We start from the raw sequence: 19,526 nt of genomic DNA, 5'->3' as shown, positions 1-19,526 counted from the left end.
TTGGGTACAGACAGACTCTGGGAATGGAGCTGAGTACAGGCGGTCTCTGGGATTGGAGCTGGGTACAGACCGACTCTGCGGAATGGAACTGTGTACAGACAGATTCTGGGCAATGGAACTGGGTACAGACAGACTCTGGGGAAAGGAGCTGGGTACAGACAGACTCTGGGGAAAGGAGCTGGGTACAGACAGACTGGGGAATGGAACTGGGTACAGACAGACTCTGGGGAATGGAACTGGGTACAGACAGACTCTGTGGAATGGAGCTGAGTACAGACGGTCTCTGGGATTGGAGCTGGGTACAGACAGACTCTGGGGAATAGAGCTGGGTACAGACAGACTCGGGGGAATAGAGCTGGGTACAGACAGACTCTGTGGAATGGAGCTGGGAACAGACAGACCCTGTGGAATGGAGCTGGGTACAGACAGACTCTGGGAATGGAGCTGGGTAGAGACGGACTGTGGGAATGGAACTGTGTACAGACAGATTCTGGGAATGGAGCTGGGAAAGACAGACTGTGGAATGGAGCTGGGTACAGACAGACTCTGGGAATGGCGCTGGGTACAGACAGACTCTGGGATTGGAGCTGGGTACAGACAGACTCTGGGGAATAGAGCTGGGTACAGACAGACTCGGGGGAATAGAGCTGGGTACAGACAGACTCTGTGGAATGGAGCTGGGAACAGACAGACCCTGTGGAATGGAGCTGGGTACAGACAGACTCTGGGAATGGAGCTGGGTAGAGACGGACTGTGGGAATGGAACTGTGTACAGACAGATTCTGGGAATGGAGCTGGGAAAGACAGACTGTGGAATGGAGCTGGGTACAGACAGACTCTGGGAATGGCGCTGGGTACAGACAGACTCTGGGGAATGGAGCTGGGTACAGACAGACTGGGGAATGGAGCCGTGTGTTGGCAGAATCCCAGTGGGGAGGGCAGGATCCAAACAGACTCCTCAGGGACAGGACTTGGAATGAGACAGATGCACAGAACATTGTGACTGGCTTGTGTATTATATGTGTTTGCTTGTCACTTACTTGGCTGACAGAATGATGACTCTTGCCTCCAACTCCTTGGCTTCCAGCAGCATTGATGTCATGTTTGTGGTGCCTGGTTCAAACTGCAGGACCTTCTCAGCCTGTAGTTGGTGCAGGGATTCAGAATTACTACACGATTGTCCGAAATCATCCTTTTCAGCTTCTTTCCATCAACGACACCTTTGATCTCCAGCAAAGATCAGCTTAAAGGCGATCAAATAACTAGGCCCATCTGGAGCCAAGGTGAGCTACAGGGTTCTCTGTACTGGGCATGCAAACTAAGGTAGAACAAGACCAAAAGAAGGGTGCGTGCATCTGATAGAGTAGAATAGAGGGGGGAATAGCATCTCAACCTGATTATGAGTTGGTCTGTCTTTCAAAAAAAAAAGTCTTAAAGGGATTGAAGTCTGAGGAAAAAGTCATGGCTTGATTCCAAAATGTAACTTGCAAGTTAGTCTTTATTGAACATGCACGTGTCCTGATGACAAGATTTGGTTAGGTTGGGCCGACTCGTGTTCTTTAACCATTCTCATCGACAAACCAAAAGAATCTGTTTGAAACTAACAGCGTGCTACCAGAACAGTCTCATTGGTCATTCTGTGACTGCGGCTCGGCTACTCCGTTAGTTTAAGATTGGTGGGCTCGTGCATTCTACATGCAAATATACCTTTGGTCCTCGCCTGCTGTCAAACGAATGCTGGTCGTTGTTCTCAAAGTTCCTTTTTTTATTCTGATGAGTAATGTGCACAGAGAGAATATGTAGACACAGAAGAATATTATAAACAGTTGAAAATGACGTGTAGTAAGCAATTTAACCCTCTCTGCTCCTCAGGGTCAATACGTATCACTGGAGCTTGCAAATAAAAACAGCTCCTCAGTTGTTTGAAGGCTCTGTGAGACTGGTTCTGAGTCTGGTTCTGTGAGACTGGTTCTGTGAGACTGGTTCTGTGATTCTGGTTCTGTGAGACTAGTTCTGTGAGACTGGTTCTGTGAGTCTGGTTCTGTGAACCTGGTTCTGTTAGACTGGTTCTGTGAGACAGGCTCTGGGAGACTGGTTCTGTGAGTCTGTTACTGTGCGACTGCCTCTGTGAAACTGGCTTTGTGAGACTGGCTCTATAAGACATAGAAACATAGAAACATAGAAGATAGGAGCAGGAGTAGGCCATTCGGCCCCTCGAGCCTGTTCTGCCATTTAATGAGATCATGGCTGATCATCCAAATTCAGTACCCTGTCCCTGCCTTCTCCCCATATCCCTTGATCCCTTTAGCCTTACGAAGTATATCTAACTCCTTCCTGAATATATTTAATGAATTAGCCTCAACTGCCTTCTGTGGTAGAGAATTCCACAGGTTCACCACTCTCTGGGTGAAGAAATTCCTCCTCATCTCTGTCCTAAATGGCTTACCCCTTATCCTTAGACTGTGACCCCTGGTTCTTGACTCACCCACCATCGGGAACATCCTTCCTGCATCTAGTCTGCCTAGTCCTGTTAGAATTTTATAAGTTTCAATGAGATCCCCTCTCATTCTTCTAAACTCTAGCGAATATAAGCCTAATCGACCCAATCTCTCTTCATACGTCATTCCTGCCATCCCAGGTAGCAGTCTAGTGAATCTTCGCTGCACTCCCTCCATGGCAAGAACATCCTTCCTCAGATAAGGCAACCAAAACTGCATACAATACTCAAGGGGTGGTCTCACCAAGGCCCTGTACAATTGCAGCAAGACATTGTTGCTCCTGTACTCGAATCCTCTCGCTATGAAGGCCAACATACCATTTGCCTTCTTAAGCGCCTGCTGCACCTGCATGCTTACCTTCAGCAACTGGTGCACAAGGACATCCAGGTCTTGTTGCACTTCCCCTTTTCCCAATCTATTGCCATTCAGATAATAATCTGTCTTCCTGTTTCTGCCACCAAAGTGGATAACCTCGCATGTATCCACATTATACTGCATCTGCCATGCATCTGCCCAATCACCCAACCTGTCCAAATCATACTGGAGTTTCTCTGCATCCTCCTCACAGCACACACGCCCACCCAGCTTTGTGTTGTCTGCAAACTTGGAGATATTACATCTAGTTCCCTCGTCTAGATCATTAATATATATTGTGAATAGCTGGGGTCCTAGCACTGATCCCTGCGGTACCCCATTAGTCACTGCCTGCCACTCGGAAAAAGACCCGTTTATTCCAACTCTTTGCTTCCTGTCTGCCAACCAGTTCACTATCCAAGTCAGTACCTTACCCCCAATCCCATGTGCTTTAACTTTGCATGCCAATCTCTTATGCGGGACCTTATCGAAAGCCTTCTGAAAGTCCAAATACACCACATCCACTGGTTCTCCCTTATTTATTCTACCAGTTACATCCTCAAAAATTCCAGTAGATTAGTCAAGCATGATTTACCTTCTGTAAATCCATGTTGACTTTGTCCGATCCTGTCACTGTTTTCCAACTGCTCTGCTATTACATCTTTTATAATGGACTCTAGCATTTTCCCCACTGCCGATGTCAGGCTTACCGGTCTGTAATTCCCCCTTTTTTCTCTACCACCTTTTGTAAATAGTGGGGTAACATTAGCTACCCTCCAATCCATGGGTACTGTTCCAGAGTCTATAGAATTTTGGAAGATGATCAGCAATGCATCTACTATTTCAAGGGCCACTTCCTTAAGTACCCTAGGATGTAGATTATCAGGCCCTGGGGATTTATTGGCCTTCAATGCCATCAATTTCACTAACACCATTTCCCTACAAATACTGATTTCATTCAGTTCCTCCCTCTCATTAGACCCTATGTTCCCCGACATCTCTGGGAGGTTATTTGTGTCCTCCTTTGTGAAGACAGAACCAAAATATGTATTTAATTGGTCTGCCATTTCTTTGTTCCCCATTATAAATTCCCCTGATTCTCACTGCAAGGGACCCACGCTTGACTTCACCAATCTTTTTCTCTTCATATATCTATAGAAGCTTTTACAGTCAGTTTTTATGTTCCTTGCAAGCTTACTCTCATATTCTATTTTCCCCCTCTTAATTAATCCCTTTGTCCTCCTTTGCTGAATCCTAAACTGCTCCCAATCCTCAGGTTTGCTGCTTTTTCGGGCCAATTTATATGTCCTCTCCTTGGATCTTATGCTATCCCTAATTTCCCTTGTTAGTCACGGTTGAGTCACCTTTTTTGATTTATTTTTATGCCAAACAGGGATGAACAAATTCTGTAGTTCATCCATGCAATCTTTAAATGTTTGCCATTGCCTATGCACCGTCAACCCTTTAAGTAACGTTCCCCAATCAATCCTACCCAACTCGCGCCTCAGACCATTGTAGTTTCCTTTATTTAAATTCAGGACCCTAGTCTCTGAGTCAACTACTTCACTCTCCATCTTAATGAAGAATTCTATCATATTATGATCGCTCTTCCCCAAGGGGCCTCGCACAACAACATTGCTAATTAATCCTTTCTCATTACATAATGCCCAGTCTAAGATGGCCTGATCTCCAGTTGGTTCCTCGACATATTGGTCCAGGAAACCATCCCGTATACACTCTATGAATTCCTCCTCCACAGTATTGTTACTAATTTGGTTAGCCCAATCTATATGTAGATTAAAGTCACCCATAATAACTGCTGTGCCCTTATTGCACGCGTCTCTAATTTTCCATTTAATGCCATCCCCAACCTCAGCATTACTGTTTGGGGGACTGTATACAACTCCCACTAATGTTTTCTGCCACTTGGTATTTCTCAGCTCTACCCATACAGATTCCACATCATCAGAGCTAATATCCTTCCTTACTATTGTGTTAATCTCCTCTTTAACCATCAATGCTACCCCACCTCCTTTTCCTTTTTGCCTGTCCTTCCTGAATATTGAATACCCCTGGATGTTGAATTCCCAGCCTTGGTCACCCTGGAACCATGTCTCCGTAATTCCAATTACACCATATCCGTTTACATCTATTTGCGCAGCTAATTCATCCACCTTATTATAAATGTTCCTTGCATTAAGACATAAAGCCTTCAGGCTTGTTTTTATAACACTCTTAGTCCTTTTAGAATAATTATTTACTGTAGCCCTGCTTGATTTACACCCTTGATTTCTCTGCCTTCCGCTTTAGCTTTTCTCCTTCCTGTCTTTTGTTTCTATCCTTGCTTCCCTTTCCTCTGTCTCGCTACACAGGTTCCCAACCCCCTACCATTTTAGGTTAAACCCTCCCCAACAGCATTAGCAAACACTCCTGCTAGGACATTGGTCCTGGTCGCGCCCAGGTGCAAACCGTCCAGTTTGTACTAGTCCCACCTCCGCCAGAACCGCTTCCAATGTCCCAGGAAATTGAATCCCTCTCCCTTGCAGCATTCCTCTAGCCACGTATTCATCTGAAATATCTGTCTATTTCTACTCTGACTAGCATGTAGCACTGGTAGCAATCCTGAGATTACTACCTTTGAGGTCCTATTTTTGTGAGACTGGTTCAGTGAGACTGGTTCTGTCAGACTGGCTCTGTGAAACTGGTTCTATGAAACTGGTTCTCCGAGACTGGTTCTGTGAGACTCGTTCTGTGAAACTGGTTCTCCGAGACTGGTTCTGTGAGACTGGTTCTGTGAGACTCGTTCTGTGAAACTGGTTCTCCGAGGCTGGTTCTGTGAGACTGGTTCTGTGAGACTGGTTCTGTGAGACTGACTCTGTGAGTCTGGTTCTGTGAGACTGGTTCTGTGAGACAGGTTCTGCGAGACTGGTTCTGTGAGACTGGTTCTGTGAGACTAGTTCTGTGAGACTAGTTCTGCGAGACTGGTCTGTGAGTCAGTTTCTGTGAGACTGGTTCTGTGAGACTAGTTCTGCGAGACTGGTTCTGTGAGACTGGTCTGTGAGTCGGTTTCTGTGAGACTGGCTCTCTAAGAGACTGGTTCTGTTAGACTGGCTCTGTGAGACTGGTTCTGAGACACTGGTTCTGTGAGACTGGCTCTGTGAGACTGGTTCTGTGAGTCTGGTTCTGTGAAACTGGTTCTGTTAGACTGGCTCTGTGAGACTGGTTCTGTTAGACTGGCTCTGTGAGATTGGATCTGTGCGATTGGTTCTGTGAAACTGGCTCTGTGAGTCTGGGTCTCTGTTAGCGTTGTGTAGCTTCGGTTGAATACCAGGTCATCTAGACAGTCAGCTTCACCTGGCCTGTGGTGTTTCCTAGAGGAGACGGCAAATGCCTCCTCCCACCCCCACAGTTATAACATCCAATGTGATAACTGATGAAGAAACTGTCTCATCCCAGCGTACTGATGAAATTCCCAACCATAACTGTTTAGGAGAGGATAATTTGACTGTTGATGTCCTCATAGGAGGAAGGTTCCATCCCTCATGTTGCAGTGGGAGAATTGACTCGTCTCTCGTGATCTAGTGGGAGAAATTTCTTATCCCAGGTAATCCCTGGGAACGAACGTCACACCTGCTGGTCTATCGGGAGGAATGTCTGATACCAGGCGATCTTGGGAGAGCGGTCTTTCATTCCTACTGATCCCGTGGGATGGATCTCTCATTCCTACTGATATCGTGAGAGGGATCTCTCATTCCTACTGATCTAGGGAGAGGGATCTCTCATTCCTACTGATCTAGTGATGGGATCTCTCATTCCTGCTGATCTAGTGAGAGGGATCTCTCATTCCCACTGACCTTCTGAAAGTGATCTCTCATTCCTACTGATCTAGTGAGGGGATCTCTCATTCCTACTGATCCAGTGAGAGGGATCACTCATTCCTACTGATCTAATGGGAGGGATCTCTCAATCCTACTGATCTAGTGGGAGGGATCTCTCATTCCTACTGATCTAATGAGAGGGATCTCTCGTTCCTGATGATCTAGTGGGAGGGATCTCTCATTCCTACTGATCTAGTGAGAGGAATCTCTCATTCCTACTGATCTAGTGAGAGGAAGCTCTCATTCCTACTGATCTAGTGAGAGGAATCTCTCATATCTACAGATCTTGTGGGAGGGATCTCCAATTCCTGATTGTCTAGTGGGAGGGATCTCTCATTCCGACTGATCTAGTGGGAGGGATCTCACATTCCTACTGATCTAGTGGGAGGGATCACTCATTCCTGATGATCTTGTGGGAGGGATCGGATTTGAGAGATGACAACACTTTCAAGGACATTGGAGAGGAAAGGGCGGTTGGAGATGGGGCGGTAGTTTGCAAGCTCGGAGGGGTCAAGGAGAGGGGGCCAGTACCTGAGGAGAGAGAATGGTTTACAATATCAGCTAACATGGGAGCCAGGAAGGGAAGTTGGGTGGTCAGCAGTTTAGTGGGAATAGGGTTGAAGGAGCAGGAAGTCGGTCTCACGGACAAGATGAGCTCGAAGAGGGCATGAGGGGAGTTCAAAGCTATGGCAGGGGGAACATTTAGAGGAAGTTTGGCCTGATGGTCTAAGGGAAGGGTGGGTAGCGGCAGAGGCAGCTGATCGCATGGTCTCAATCTTTGTGGCAAAGATGTCCATGAGTTCCTTGCACTTGTTGTTGGAGGTGAGGGTGGAGGAGGCAGGGGAGAGGGGTTTACGACAATGATTTGCAGTGAGAAAGATCTCTCATTCTTACTGAACTAGTGAAAGGGATCCCTCATTCCTACTGATCCAGTGGGAGGGATCTCTCATTCCTACTGATCTAGTGGGAGGGATCTCTGATTCTTAGTGATCTTGTGGGAGGGAGCTCTCATTTCTACTGATCTCGTGAGAGGGACCTCTCATTCCTACTGATCTCATGAGAGGGATCTCACATTCCTATTGATCTAGTGGGAGGGATATCTCATTCCTAGTGATCTAGTGAGAGAACCTCTCATTCCTACTGATCTATTGGTCTCCCATTACTACTGATCTAGTGGGAGGGGACTCTCATTCCTACTGACCTAGTGATCTCTCATTCCTACTGATCCAGTGGGAGGGATCTCTCATTCCTACCGATCTAGTGGGAGGGTTCTTCATTCCTACTGATCTAGTGGGAGGGACCTCTCATTCCTAATGATCCAGTGAGAGGAGCTTTCATTCCTACTGATCTTGTGAGAGGGATCTCTCATTCCTACTGATCTTGTGGGAGGAATCTCTCAGTCCTACTGATCTTGTGAGAGGGATCTCTCATTCCTACTGATCTAGTGAGAGGGATCTCTCATTACAACTGATCTCATGAGAGGGATCTCTCATTCCTACTGATCTAGTGAGAGGAATCTCTCATTCCTACTGATCTTGTGAGAGGGATCTCTCATTCCTACTGATCTAGTGAGAGGGATCTCTCATTCTTACTGATCTAGTGAGAGGGATCTCTCATTCCTACTGATCTAGTGAGAGGAATCTCTCATTCCTACTGATCTTGTGAGAGGGATCTCTCATTCCTACTGATCTAGTGAGAGGGATCTCTCATTCTTACTGAACTCCTGAGAGGGATCTCTCATTCCTACTGATCTAGTAAGAGGGATCTCACATTCCTACTGATCTAGTGGGAGGGAACTTCATTCCTACTGATCTAGTGAAAGGGATCTCTCATTCCTACTGATCTAGTGGGAGGATCTCTCATTCCTGATGATCTAGTGAAAGGATTTCTCATAACTACTGATCTACTGAAAGGGATCTCTCATTCCTACTGATCAAGTGAGAGGGATCTCTCATTCCTACTGATCTAGTGAGAGGGATCTCTCATTCCTACTGATCTAGTGAGAGTGATCTCTCATTCCTACTGATCTAGTGAGAGGGATCTCTCATTCCTACTGATCTAGCGGGAGGGATCTCTCATTCCTACTGACCTAGTGAGAGGGATCTCTCATTCCTACTGATCTCGTGAGTGGGATCTCTCATTCCTACTGATCTAGTGGGAAGGATCTCTCATTCCTACTGATCTAGTGAGAGGGATCTCTCATTCCTACTGATCTCCTGAAAGGGATCTCTCACTCCTACTGATCTAGTGGGAGGGATATCTCATTCTTACTGATCTAGTGGGAGGGATCTCTGATTCCTACTGATCTAGTGGGAGGGGTCTCTCATTCTTACTGATCTAGTGGGAGGGATCTCTCATCCCTGCTGATCTAGGGAAAGGGATCTATACTGCCTACTGATTTAGTGGGAGGGATCTCTCATTCTTACTGATCTAGTGGGAGGGATCTCTCATCCCTGCTGATCTAGGGAAAGGGATCTATACTGCCTACTGATCTAGTGGGAGGGATCTCTCATTCCTACTGATCTGGTGGGAGGGATCTCTCATTCCTCTGATTTAGTGAAAGGGATCTGTCATTCCTAAGTGGGAGGGATCTCTGATTCCTACTGATTTAGTGGGAGGGATCTCTCATTCTTACTGATCTAGTGGGAGGGATCTCTCATCCCTGCTGATCTAGTGAAAGGGATCTATACTGCCTACTGATTTAGTGGGATGGATCTCTCATTCCTACTGATGTAGTGGGAGGGGTCTCTCATTCATGATGATATAGTTTTTTAAAATTCATTCACGGCCTGTGGGTGTTGCTGGCAAGGCCAGCATTTATTGCCCATCCCTATTTGCTCTTGAGATGGTGGTGGTGAGCCTCCTTCTTGAACCGCTGCAGTCCGTGTGGTGAAGGTACTCCCACAGTGCTGTTAGGGAGGGAGTTCCAGGATTTTGACCCAGTGACGATGAAGGAACGGTGATATATTTCCAAGTCCGGATGGTGTGTGACTAGGAGGGGAACCTGGAGGTGGCGGTGTTCCCAAGCACCTGTTGCCCATGTCCTTCTAGCTGGTAGAGGACATGGTACACACTGCAGCCAATTGCATTGGCGGTGGAGGGAGTGAATGTTTAAGGTGGTGGATGGGCTGCCAATCAAGTGGGCTGCTTTGTCCTGGATGGTGTCGAACCTCTTGAGTGTTGATGGAGCTGCACTCATCTAGGCAAGTGGAGATTATTCCATCACACTCCTGAGTTGTGCCTTGTAGATGGTGGAAAGGCTTTGGGAAGTCAGGAGGTGATTCACCCCCCCGCCCTCTCCGCCCATACCCATGCCGTCTACACTACCTGCTCTCTGCATTGTTCCCAGACCTCCTTCCTGTTGTGACATAACTGCATTATTCTGCTATCATTGCTATGCTCACTGTGTTCCTTTAATAAAATGTTCATTAAAGGGGCACTGTTCTCATGAAAAAGTGTCTGGCAAACCATTTACTATTGGCTTAAAACACAGTGTAATGGTGTGCATTGAACTGAAAAACATCTTCACATCACTGGTATCTGTGGCCATGTTAATGTTACACAGCTCTTCCTTTTCCTGATGTAATGCTTATTTAAATGATTGTCATGCAACGTCAATAGGGTCAAGAACACAGCGACTGCACTACCAGCACAGTCCTATAGGTGTAGCGCTGTACAATTCATTCGAATAACAGAAACATCACCAGTAGGAACATAGGAACAGGAGGAGGCCGTTCAGCCGCTCGGGCCTCTTCTGCGATTCAATTAGATCATAGCTGTTCTGTACCTCAACTCCATTTACCCACCATAGCTTCATATCCCCCGATACCCTTGGCTGGCAAAAATGGATCGATCTTGAAAGCTCCAATTGTCGCCCAGCATCCACAGCCTTTTGAGGGAAAGAGTTCCAGATTTCCACTACCCTTTGTGTAAAAAAGTGCTTCCTGATTTCGCTCCTGAACGGCCTCGCTCTCATTTTAAGATTGTGCCCCATTTTTTTGAAGGACTAAATCTGTTTTGGTTGTTTCCGGAGAGGCCTGAGACTGAACAGAATTTGGGCCTCGGGCCTCAGTGTAATAATCGGGTGCCTGTCGCACCTCTGGAGGCAGTTCACCGTGTGGCCAGAGGGAATGCAAGCCTCTCTGGCAGCGACCCTCAGGTTAAGACCGAGGGGGAGGAGAAGGAGATGGGGGAGTGGGTTAGATCACAGCAAGCTCCTGAAAACCTCAGCACTGGCAGCTTTGTCCCAGGGGACAGCCGTTAGGCCCACATTAACATTTCAAGGGGCCCAACGCCTGTTTTAGGCAGCTGCTGAGTAGGGTTGCCAACCTGCCAGGATTCATAGATGCATAGAATCATCATAGAAATTTACAGTACAGAAGGAGGCCATTCGGCCCATCATGTCCGCACCAGCCAACAAAGAGCTCTCCAGCCTAATCCCACTTCCCAGCTCTTGGCCCGTAGCCCTGTAGGTTACGGCAGTTCAAGTGCATATCCAAGTACTTTTTAAATGTGATGAGGGTTTCTGCCTCTCCCACCCTTTCAGGCAGTGAGTTCCAGACCCCCACCACCCATTGGGTGAAAGAAGTTCTCCTCAACTCCCCTCTAATCCTCCGACCAATTACTTCAAATCTGTGCCCCCTGGCTATTGACCCTTCTGCTAAGCGAAATAGGTCCTTCCTATCCACTCTATCTAGGCCCCTCATGGTTTTACACACCTCAATTAAATCTTCCCTCAGCCTCCTCTGTTCCGAAGAAAACAATTCCAGCCTATCCAATCTTTCCTCATAGCTAAAATTCCCCAGCCAAGGCAACATCCTCGTAAATCTCCTCTGTACCCTCTTTAATGCAATCACATCTTTCCTGTAATGCGCTGACCAGAACTGTACACAGTATTCTGGCTGAGGCCTAACTAGTGTTTTATACAGTTCGAGAATAACCTCGCTGCTCTTGTATTCTATGCCTCAACTAATAAAGGAAAGTCTCCCGTATGCCTTCTTAACCACCTTATCTACCTGTCCTGCTACCTTCAGGGATCTGTGGACCTGCACTCCAAGGTCCCTCTGTTCCTCTACACTTCTCAGTGTCCTACCATTTAATGTGTATTCCCTTGCCGTGTTAGCCCTCCCCAAATGCATTACCTCACACTTCTCCAGATTGAATTCCATTTGCCAGTATTCTGCCCACCTGACCAGTTCATTGATATCTTCCTGCAGTCTACAGCTTTCTTCCTCACTATCAACCACACGGCCAATTTTTGTATCATCTGCAAACTTCTTAATCATGCCCCCTACATTGAAGTCTAAATCATTGATATATACCACAAAAAGCAAGGGTCCCAGTACTGAGCCCTGCGGAGCCCCACTGGAAACAGCCTTCCAGTCACAAAAACACCCATCAACCGTTACCCTTTGTTTCCTGCCACTGAGCCAATTTCGGATCCAACTTGCCACTTTCCCTTGGATCCCATGGACTTTTACTTTTCTGACCAGTCTGCCATGTGGGACCTTGTCAAAAGTCTTGCTAAAATCCATATAGACTACATCAAATGCGCTACCCTCATCGACCTTCCTTGTTACCTCCTCAGAAAATTCAATCAAGTTAGTCAGACACGAGCTTCCCTTAAGAAATCCGTGCTGGCTGTTCCTGGAGTCTCCAGGAATTAAAGGTTCATCACCTGGGCACTGATGTAAGCAACCTAGGAGAAAAATCATCGGGGCATTAAAAGAGATAGTGTTTCTTTCATTCTGATTGAACACGTTTGTTTATTAGTTATGAAAGTATTGGAGATGGGGAATAAAGGCTATTTGTCTGGATGGGTTAGGTGGCGGTAGGAGGTCGTGTGATGAAACCACCAGGACTGCGTACAACCAGAGTTGGCAACACTCCCACCAGGGTCACTTAAAAAAGGCACTGATGAATTTTAGCAGTCGACTGAACGCGTGTGCAGATTGGGTGCAGACTTGCTGCTAAGTGTCTGTTTTACTCCTGCAGAACTGGGGCAACCACGTGGAATTTCAACTAGAACAACTTGCATATATATAGCACCGTTAACGTAGTAAAACATCCCAAGGCACTTCACAGGGGCGTTATCAGACAAAATTTGATGCTGAGCCACAGAAGGAGATATTAGGGCTGATGACCTAAAGCTTGGTCAAAGAGGTAGGTTTTAAGGAGCATCTTAAAGGAGGGAAGAGAGGTAGAGAGGCGGAGAGGTTCAGGCAGGGAATTCCAGAGCTTAGGGCCCAGGCAGCTGAAGGCACGGCCACCAATGGTGGAGTGATTAAAGTCGGGGTGCACAAGAGGCCAGAATTGGAGGAGCGCAGAGATCTCGGAGGGTTGTAGAGCTGGAGGAAGTTACAGAGATCTCGGAGAGTTGTAGGGCTGGAGGAGGTTAGAGAGATCTTGGAGGGTTGTAGAGCTGGAGGAAGTTACAGCGATCTCGGAGGGTTGTAGAGCTGGAGGAGGTTAGAGATCTCGGAGGGTTGTAGGGCTGGAGGAAGTTACAGAGATCTTGGAGGGATGTAGGGCTGGAGGAAGTTACAGAGATCTTGGAGGGATGTAGGGCTGGAGGAAGTTACAGAGATCTTGGAGGGATGTAGGGCTGGAGGAAGTTACAGAGATCTTGGCGGGATGTAGGGCTGAAGTTACAGAGATCTTGGAGGGTTGTAGAGCTGGAGGAAGTTACAGCGATCTCGGAGGGTTGTAGAGCTGGAGGAGGTTAGAGATCTCGGAGGGTTGTAGGGCTGGAGGAAGTTACAGAGATCTCGGAGGGTTGTAGAGCTGGAGGAAGTTACAGAGATCTCGGAGGGATGTAGGGCTGGAGGAAGTTACAGAGATCTTGGAGGGATGTAGGGCTGGAGGAAGTTACAGAGATCTTGGAGGGTTGTAGGGCTGGAGGAAGTTACAGAGATCTTGGAGGGTTGTAGGGCTGGAGGATGTTAGAGATCTTGGAGGGTTGTAGGGCTAGGGGACGTTAGAGATCTTGGAGGGTTGTAGGGCTGGAGGAAGTTACAGAGATCTTGGAGGGATGTAGGGCTGGAGGAAGTTACAGAGATCTTGGAGGGTTGTAGGGCTGGAGGAGGTTAGAGATCTCGGAGGGTTGTAGGGCTGGAGGAAGTTACAGAGATCTCGGAGGATTGTAGAGCTGGAGGAAGTTACAGAGATCTCGGAGGGATGTAGGGCTGGAGGAGGTTACAGAGATCTTGGAGGGTTGTAGGGCTGGAGGAAGATACAGAGATCTTGGAGGGTTGTAGGGCTGGAGGAAGTTACAGAGATCTTGGAGGGTTGTAGGGCTAGAGGAAGTTACAGAGATCTTGGAGGGTTGTAGGGCTGGAGGATGTTAGAGATCTTGGAGGGTTGTAGGGCTAGGGGACGTTAGAGATCTTGGAGGGTTGTAGGGCTGGAGGACGTTAAGAGATCTTGGAGGGTTGTAGGGCTGGAGGACGTTAGAGATCTTGGAGGGTTGTAGGGCTGGAGGACGTTAGAGATCTTGGAGGGTTGTAGGGCTAGAGGAAGTTACAGAGATCTTGGAGGGTTGTAGGGCTTCTCCCCCAGTTTCTCTGAATCTACTTTATTGAATCTCTCTATCATTTTAAACACCCCAAGTAGCTTCCCCCTCAGTCTTCTAAATTCAAAAAAATCTCAATACAAACCAAGTTTATGTAACCGTCATAATTTAACCCTTTCAGCCAGATAGGGTTTCAAAACATGAAAATGGTTCATAAGATAACAAATTACAGCACAGAAGGAGGGTTTTCAAACCATCTTGTCTGTGCCAGTGCAAACTGCACTCTGAGATCTAGATCTATGCATCTGCACCCCTAGATCTAATTTTAAGTATCTACGCCCCTAGAGCTAGCCATGATCTGATTGAACATAAGAACATAAGAACATAAGAAATAGGAGCAGGAGTAGGCCAATCGGCCCCTCGAGCCTGCTCTGCCATTCAATAAGATCATGGCTGATCTGATCCTAACCGTCAATCTACTATCACAGAACCATCTCCTGAATCTAACAGAATTAGACACACGAAATAGGAGCAGGATCAGGCTACACGGCCCCTGGGCCCGCTCCGCTACCCACAGGGCCATGTCCGATCCGAACCTAGACTCATGTCCAAATTCCTGCCCGCTCCCCGTAACCCTTAATTCCCTTTACTTCTAGGAAACTGTCTATTTCTGTTTTAAATTTATGTAATGATGTAGCTTCTACAGCTTTTTGGGGCAGCATATTCCATGGACCTACCACCCTCTGAGTGAAGTAGTTCCTCCTCATCTCAGTTTTGAAAGAGCAGCCCCTTATTCTAAGACTATGCCCCCTAGTTCTAGTTTCACCCATCATCAGGAACATCCTCCCCGCATCCACCCGATCCAACCCCTTCACAATCTTATATGTTTCAATAAGATCGCCTCTCATTCTTCTGAACTCCAATGAGTAGAGTCCCAATCTACTCAACCTCTCCTCATATGTCCATCCCCTCAACCCCGGGATTAACCGAGTGAACCTTCTTTGTACTGACTCGAGAGCAAGTATGTCTTTTCTTAAGTATGGACACCAAAACTGTATGCAGTATTCCAGGTGCCGTCTCACCAATACCTTGTACAACTGAAGCAATACCTCCCTATTTTTATATTCTATCCCCCTAGCAATGAAAGCCAACATTCCATTGGCCTTCTTAATCACTTGCTGCACCTGCATACTAACCTTTTGAGTTTCGTGCACCAGGACCCCCAGATCCCTTTGTACTTCAGTACTTTCCAGTTTCTTACCATTAAGATAATAACTTGCTCTACGATTTTTCCTGCCAAAGTGCATAACCTCACACTTTCCAGTATTGTATTCCATCTGCCAAATCTCTGCCCACTTACTTAGCCTGTCTATGTCCCCTTGCAGGTTTTTTATGTCCTCCTCACTCACTACTTTCCCTCCCATCTTAGTATCATCTGCAAACTTTGATATGTTACACTCGGTCCCCTCCTCCAAATTGTTAATATAGATTGTAAAGAGTTGGGGACCCAGCACTGACCCCTGTGGAACACCACTAGTTACTGATTGCCAGTCCGAGAATGAACCATTTATCCCAACTCTCTGCCTTCTGTTAGATAGCCAATCCTCTATCCATGCCAGAATATTACACCCAATCCCGTGATTTTTTATCTTAAGCAATAATCTTTTGTGTGGCACCTTGTCAAATGCCTTTTGGAAGTCTAAATACACTACGTCCACTGGTTCCCCTTTATCCACCCTATATGTTACTTCCTCAAAGAACTCCAGCAAATTTGTCAAACATGACTTCCCCTTCATAAAACCATGCTGACTTTGTCCTATTAAATTATGATTATCCAAATGTCCTGTTACTGTCTCCTTAATAATGGACTCCAATATTTTACCTACCACAGATGTTAGGCTAACCGGTCTATAGTTTCCAGCCTTCTGTCTACTGCCCTTTTTAAATAAGGGCATTACATTAGCAGTTTTCCAGTCTGCCGGGACCTTTGCTGAGTCCAGGGAGTTTTGGAAAATTATTACCAATGTATCCACAATCCCTACCGCCACTTCCCTCAAGACCCTAGGATGTAAGCCATCAGGTCCAGGTGATTTATCCGCCTTGTGTCCCATTATTTTACCGAGTACCACTTCCTTAGTGATTTTGATCGTGCTTAGCTCCTCCCCCCCTATAGCCCACTGTTTGTCCAGTGTTGGGATATTCTTAGTGTCTTCTACTATAAAGACTGATACAAAATATTCATTCAGTGTTTTTGCCATCTCCATATTTCCCACCATTAATTTCCCGGTCTCATCCTCTAAGGGAGCAACATTTACTTTAGCCACCCTTTTTCTTTTTACATAACTATAAAAACTCTTACTATCTGTTTTAATATTTTTTGCTAATTTACTTTCATAATCTATCTTCCCTTTCTTAATCAATCTTTTTGTTATTTTTTGCTGTCTTTTAAAGTTTTCCCAATCCTCTATCCTCCCACTAGATTTGGCTACCTTATATGCCCTTGTTTTTAGTCGAATACTATCCTTAATTTCTTTACTTAGCCACGGATGGCTGTCTTTTCTTTTACACCCTTTTCTTCTCAGTGGAATATATCTTTTTTGGAAGTGGTAAAATAACTCCTTAAATGTACACCACTGATCATGTATCGTCTTACCCTTTAATCTATTTTCCCAATCCACTCTACTCAATTCCGCTCTCATACCTTCATAGTCTCCTTTATTCAAGCTTAGCACGCTTGTTTGAGATCCAACCTTCTCGCCCTCTAATTGAATATGGAATTCAACCATGTTATGGTCACTCATTCCAAGGGGATCCTTTACTAGGACATTTTTAATTAATCCTGTCTCATTACACAGGACCAGATCTAAGGTTGCTTGCCCCCTGGTCGGTTCAGTTACATACTGCTCAAGAAACCCATCCCTAATACACTCAATGAACTCATCCTCAAGGCATACCTGCCCAATTTGATTTGTCCAATTAATATGATAGTTAAAATCCCCCATAATTATAGATGCTCCCTTATTACAAGCCTCAACTATTTCCTGATTGATACTCTGTCCAACAGAGTTGCAACTGTTCGGAGGCCTATAGACTACGCCCACTAGTGTTTTTTTCCCCTTATTATTCCTTACCTCCACCCAAACTGTTTCATTATCCTGATTGTTGTGTATGTAATATGTGTGCTACTTTGAACCTATGGACAGGACTGCACTACTTGTTGGGCGTAGTGATACGCAGTACCACTCCTGGCCATAGGGGTATAAATAGTACTGTGGGTACTGATCCCCCTCAGTTCCCGCCTGTGGGCATGAAGTAAAGACCTATGTATAGTCCCTACCTCCAACCAGTAAAGACCTGTTTGAGTTATACGTTTAAGTCTTTGTGTTAATTGTTCAATACAATACACATACTTAACACTGGCGACGAGTCGGTTCGAACCCTGCGGCAGTTATTCCACAGCGGCTTTGTCCAAAGACAGGACGTTGAAGAGAGGTTCCAATCCTCAACACCCCACTGAAAACTGAAGGGCAGCAGAAATCCTGACAGCTTCCAGCGACTGGAAGCGACAGGCATTAGGACCCTGAAGCCTCCATAACCTCGTGGGTAAGCCAGAGCCCGGGAGGGCGCGAGCGGGTAAGCCAGAGACCGGGAGGGAGCGAGCAAGAGCCGCCGAGTGGGTGAGCCAGAGGCCGGGAGCCGCTTCAAGCGGGAGGTGCTTAGCGGGCCAGCGATCGCACCGGTGATAAGGGCTGAGAACCGTTTCGGGCGGGCGGCGCACCAGCGATCGCACAGGAGATAAGAGCCGCAGTCGGGCTGAAAGTCAGCGACGAGAAGCGCGGGAAAACCGCCATTGAAGTGGGTGGGGAGAGCGAGAAGCGCGGGAAAGCCGCCATTTTTCGCGGGAAAACCGCTGGGGAAGAAGGCAGAAGCGGGAAAACCGCCATTTTGTGGGCGGAGGACGACGGCAAGAGCGGGAAGCCGCCATCTTTGATAACAAGTAAACAAAATAAAATCTGAGAAATTGCAAATCTACAATGCCTAAACACGGGAATATTAGCACCTTTGATAGTGACCTCGAAGATTGGGCCATATATGTTGAAAGAGTAAAAAATTATTGTAAGGCCAATAAAATTCATGACCAAGATAAAGCTCTAACATTATTAAATTTAATGGGTGCGAAGACATACGGGCAATTGAAACACCTGTTATCACCAGATGAACCGGCGGATAAGACGTTCGATGAGATTGTTACTGTCCTGAAAGATCATCTAAACCCCACGCCGCTGATGCTAGTGGAACGATTTAAATTTTACGACAGAAGGCAGCTACAGCATGAAAGCAATGCTGATTATTTGCTGGAATTGCGTAAATTAGCGAAATATTGCCAGTTTGGAACGGGACTGACAGAGGCACTTCGAGACAAATTTGTGTGTGGTTTATTTAAACAGGATACACAAAAGCGACTGCTCGAGGAGAATGAGCTGACGCTTGAGAAGGCGGTCACTATGGCAGCAGCACACGAAGCCGCAGCGAGAGGCACGGCAGTAATGCAGCTACGGTCACCGGAGCTCAGTGCACACAAATTGGGTGTGAGTTCTGGCAAATGTTATCGTTGTGGAAAGACAACGCATGATCAGAACCAGTGTTGGTTTAAAAACCAAGAATGTAGAACTTGTGGTAGGCTTGGACATATAGCTAGAGTATGCAGGTCAGGGAAGAAGACCAGCAACAAGAAGTCACCGCAAGGAAAATACGCAAAGGTACACAAGGTGACCGAACAGGAGTCCGATTCAGACGCTAGCAGTAATGAACTGGCTAGCTTAAGAGTACTCAACGCTGGTAAGGGTGCAGACCTCCAGACAATTTGGGTCACTCTTCAGATAGAAGGAGTCCAAGTAAAACTGGAATTGGACACTGGATCGGCATTGACGGTCATAAATAAGAAAGATTACGGAAAGTTATTCCAACATGTTCCCCTACAGGATACGGGGATTATATTGAAAACATACACGGGGCAAAGAGTGTACCCCATCGGGAAAATAGAGGTTGCAGTGGTCCACAAGGGCGAAGACAGTCAAATAATGGACTTATATGTGATATCTGAAGGAGGTTCTCCACTACTAGGACGGGAGTGGATTAGGAAAATGAATATGGACTGGCATTTCCTACAAACAATAACGAGTGAGAACTCGGTGAAGATAGTCGGCCCAGACTCTGGAACGGATGATGGTAAGCCCAACTCAGGTGCAAAAGACAAAGTTTCAGCACAGAATTCCACTGAGCAAC

At 46.5% G+C, this 19,526-nt stretch overlaps 1 protein-coding gene across 1 annotated transcript in view; it reads right to left on the bottom strand.

Moving 5' to 3' along the window:
- Positions 1-945: 945 nt before the first annotated feature.
- The window catches only part of LOC147101900 (glutamate receptor ionotropic, NMDA 1-like), a 128,339-nt gene continuing 109,758 nt past the window's right edge, over positions 946-19,526 (bottom strand). The window contains exons 4-5 of the mRNA XM_085965922.1: positions 1,708-1,770; positions 946-1,141 (exon numbers count right to left, since the gene is read on the bottom strand). Of these exons, the coding sequence (XP_085822048.1) occupies positions 1,037-1,141; positions 1,708-1,770 (168 nt within the window). The 3' untranslated portion in view covers positions 946-1,036. The remainder of the gene's footprint in view (positions 1,142-1,707; positions 1,771-19,526) is intronic.

This window comes from Somniosus microcephalus, chromosome 23 (assembly GCF_052327205.1).
Source record: "Somniosus microcephalus isolate GS21.2 chromosome 23, FLI_Smic_1.0, whole genome shotgun sequence".
Lineage (NCBI taxonomy): Eukaryota > Metazoa > Chordata > Chondrichthyes > Squaliformes > Somniosidae > Somniosus > Somniosus microcephalus.
Note: the sequence above shows the minus strand (reverse complement) of the source record. Positions and strands in the feature narration are given on the sequence as shown.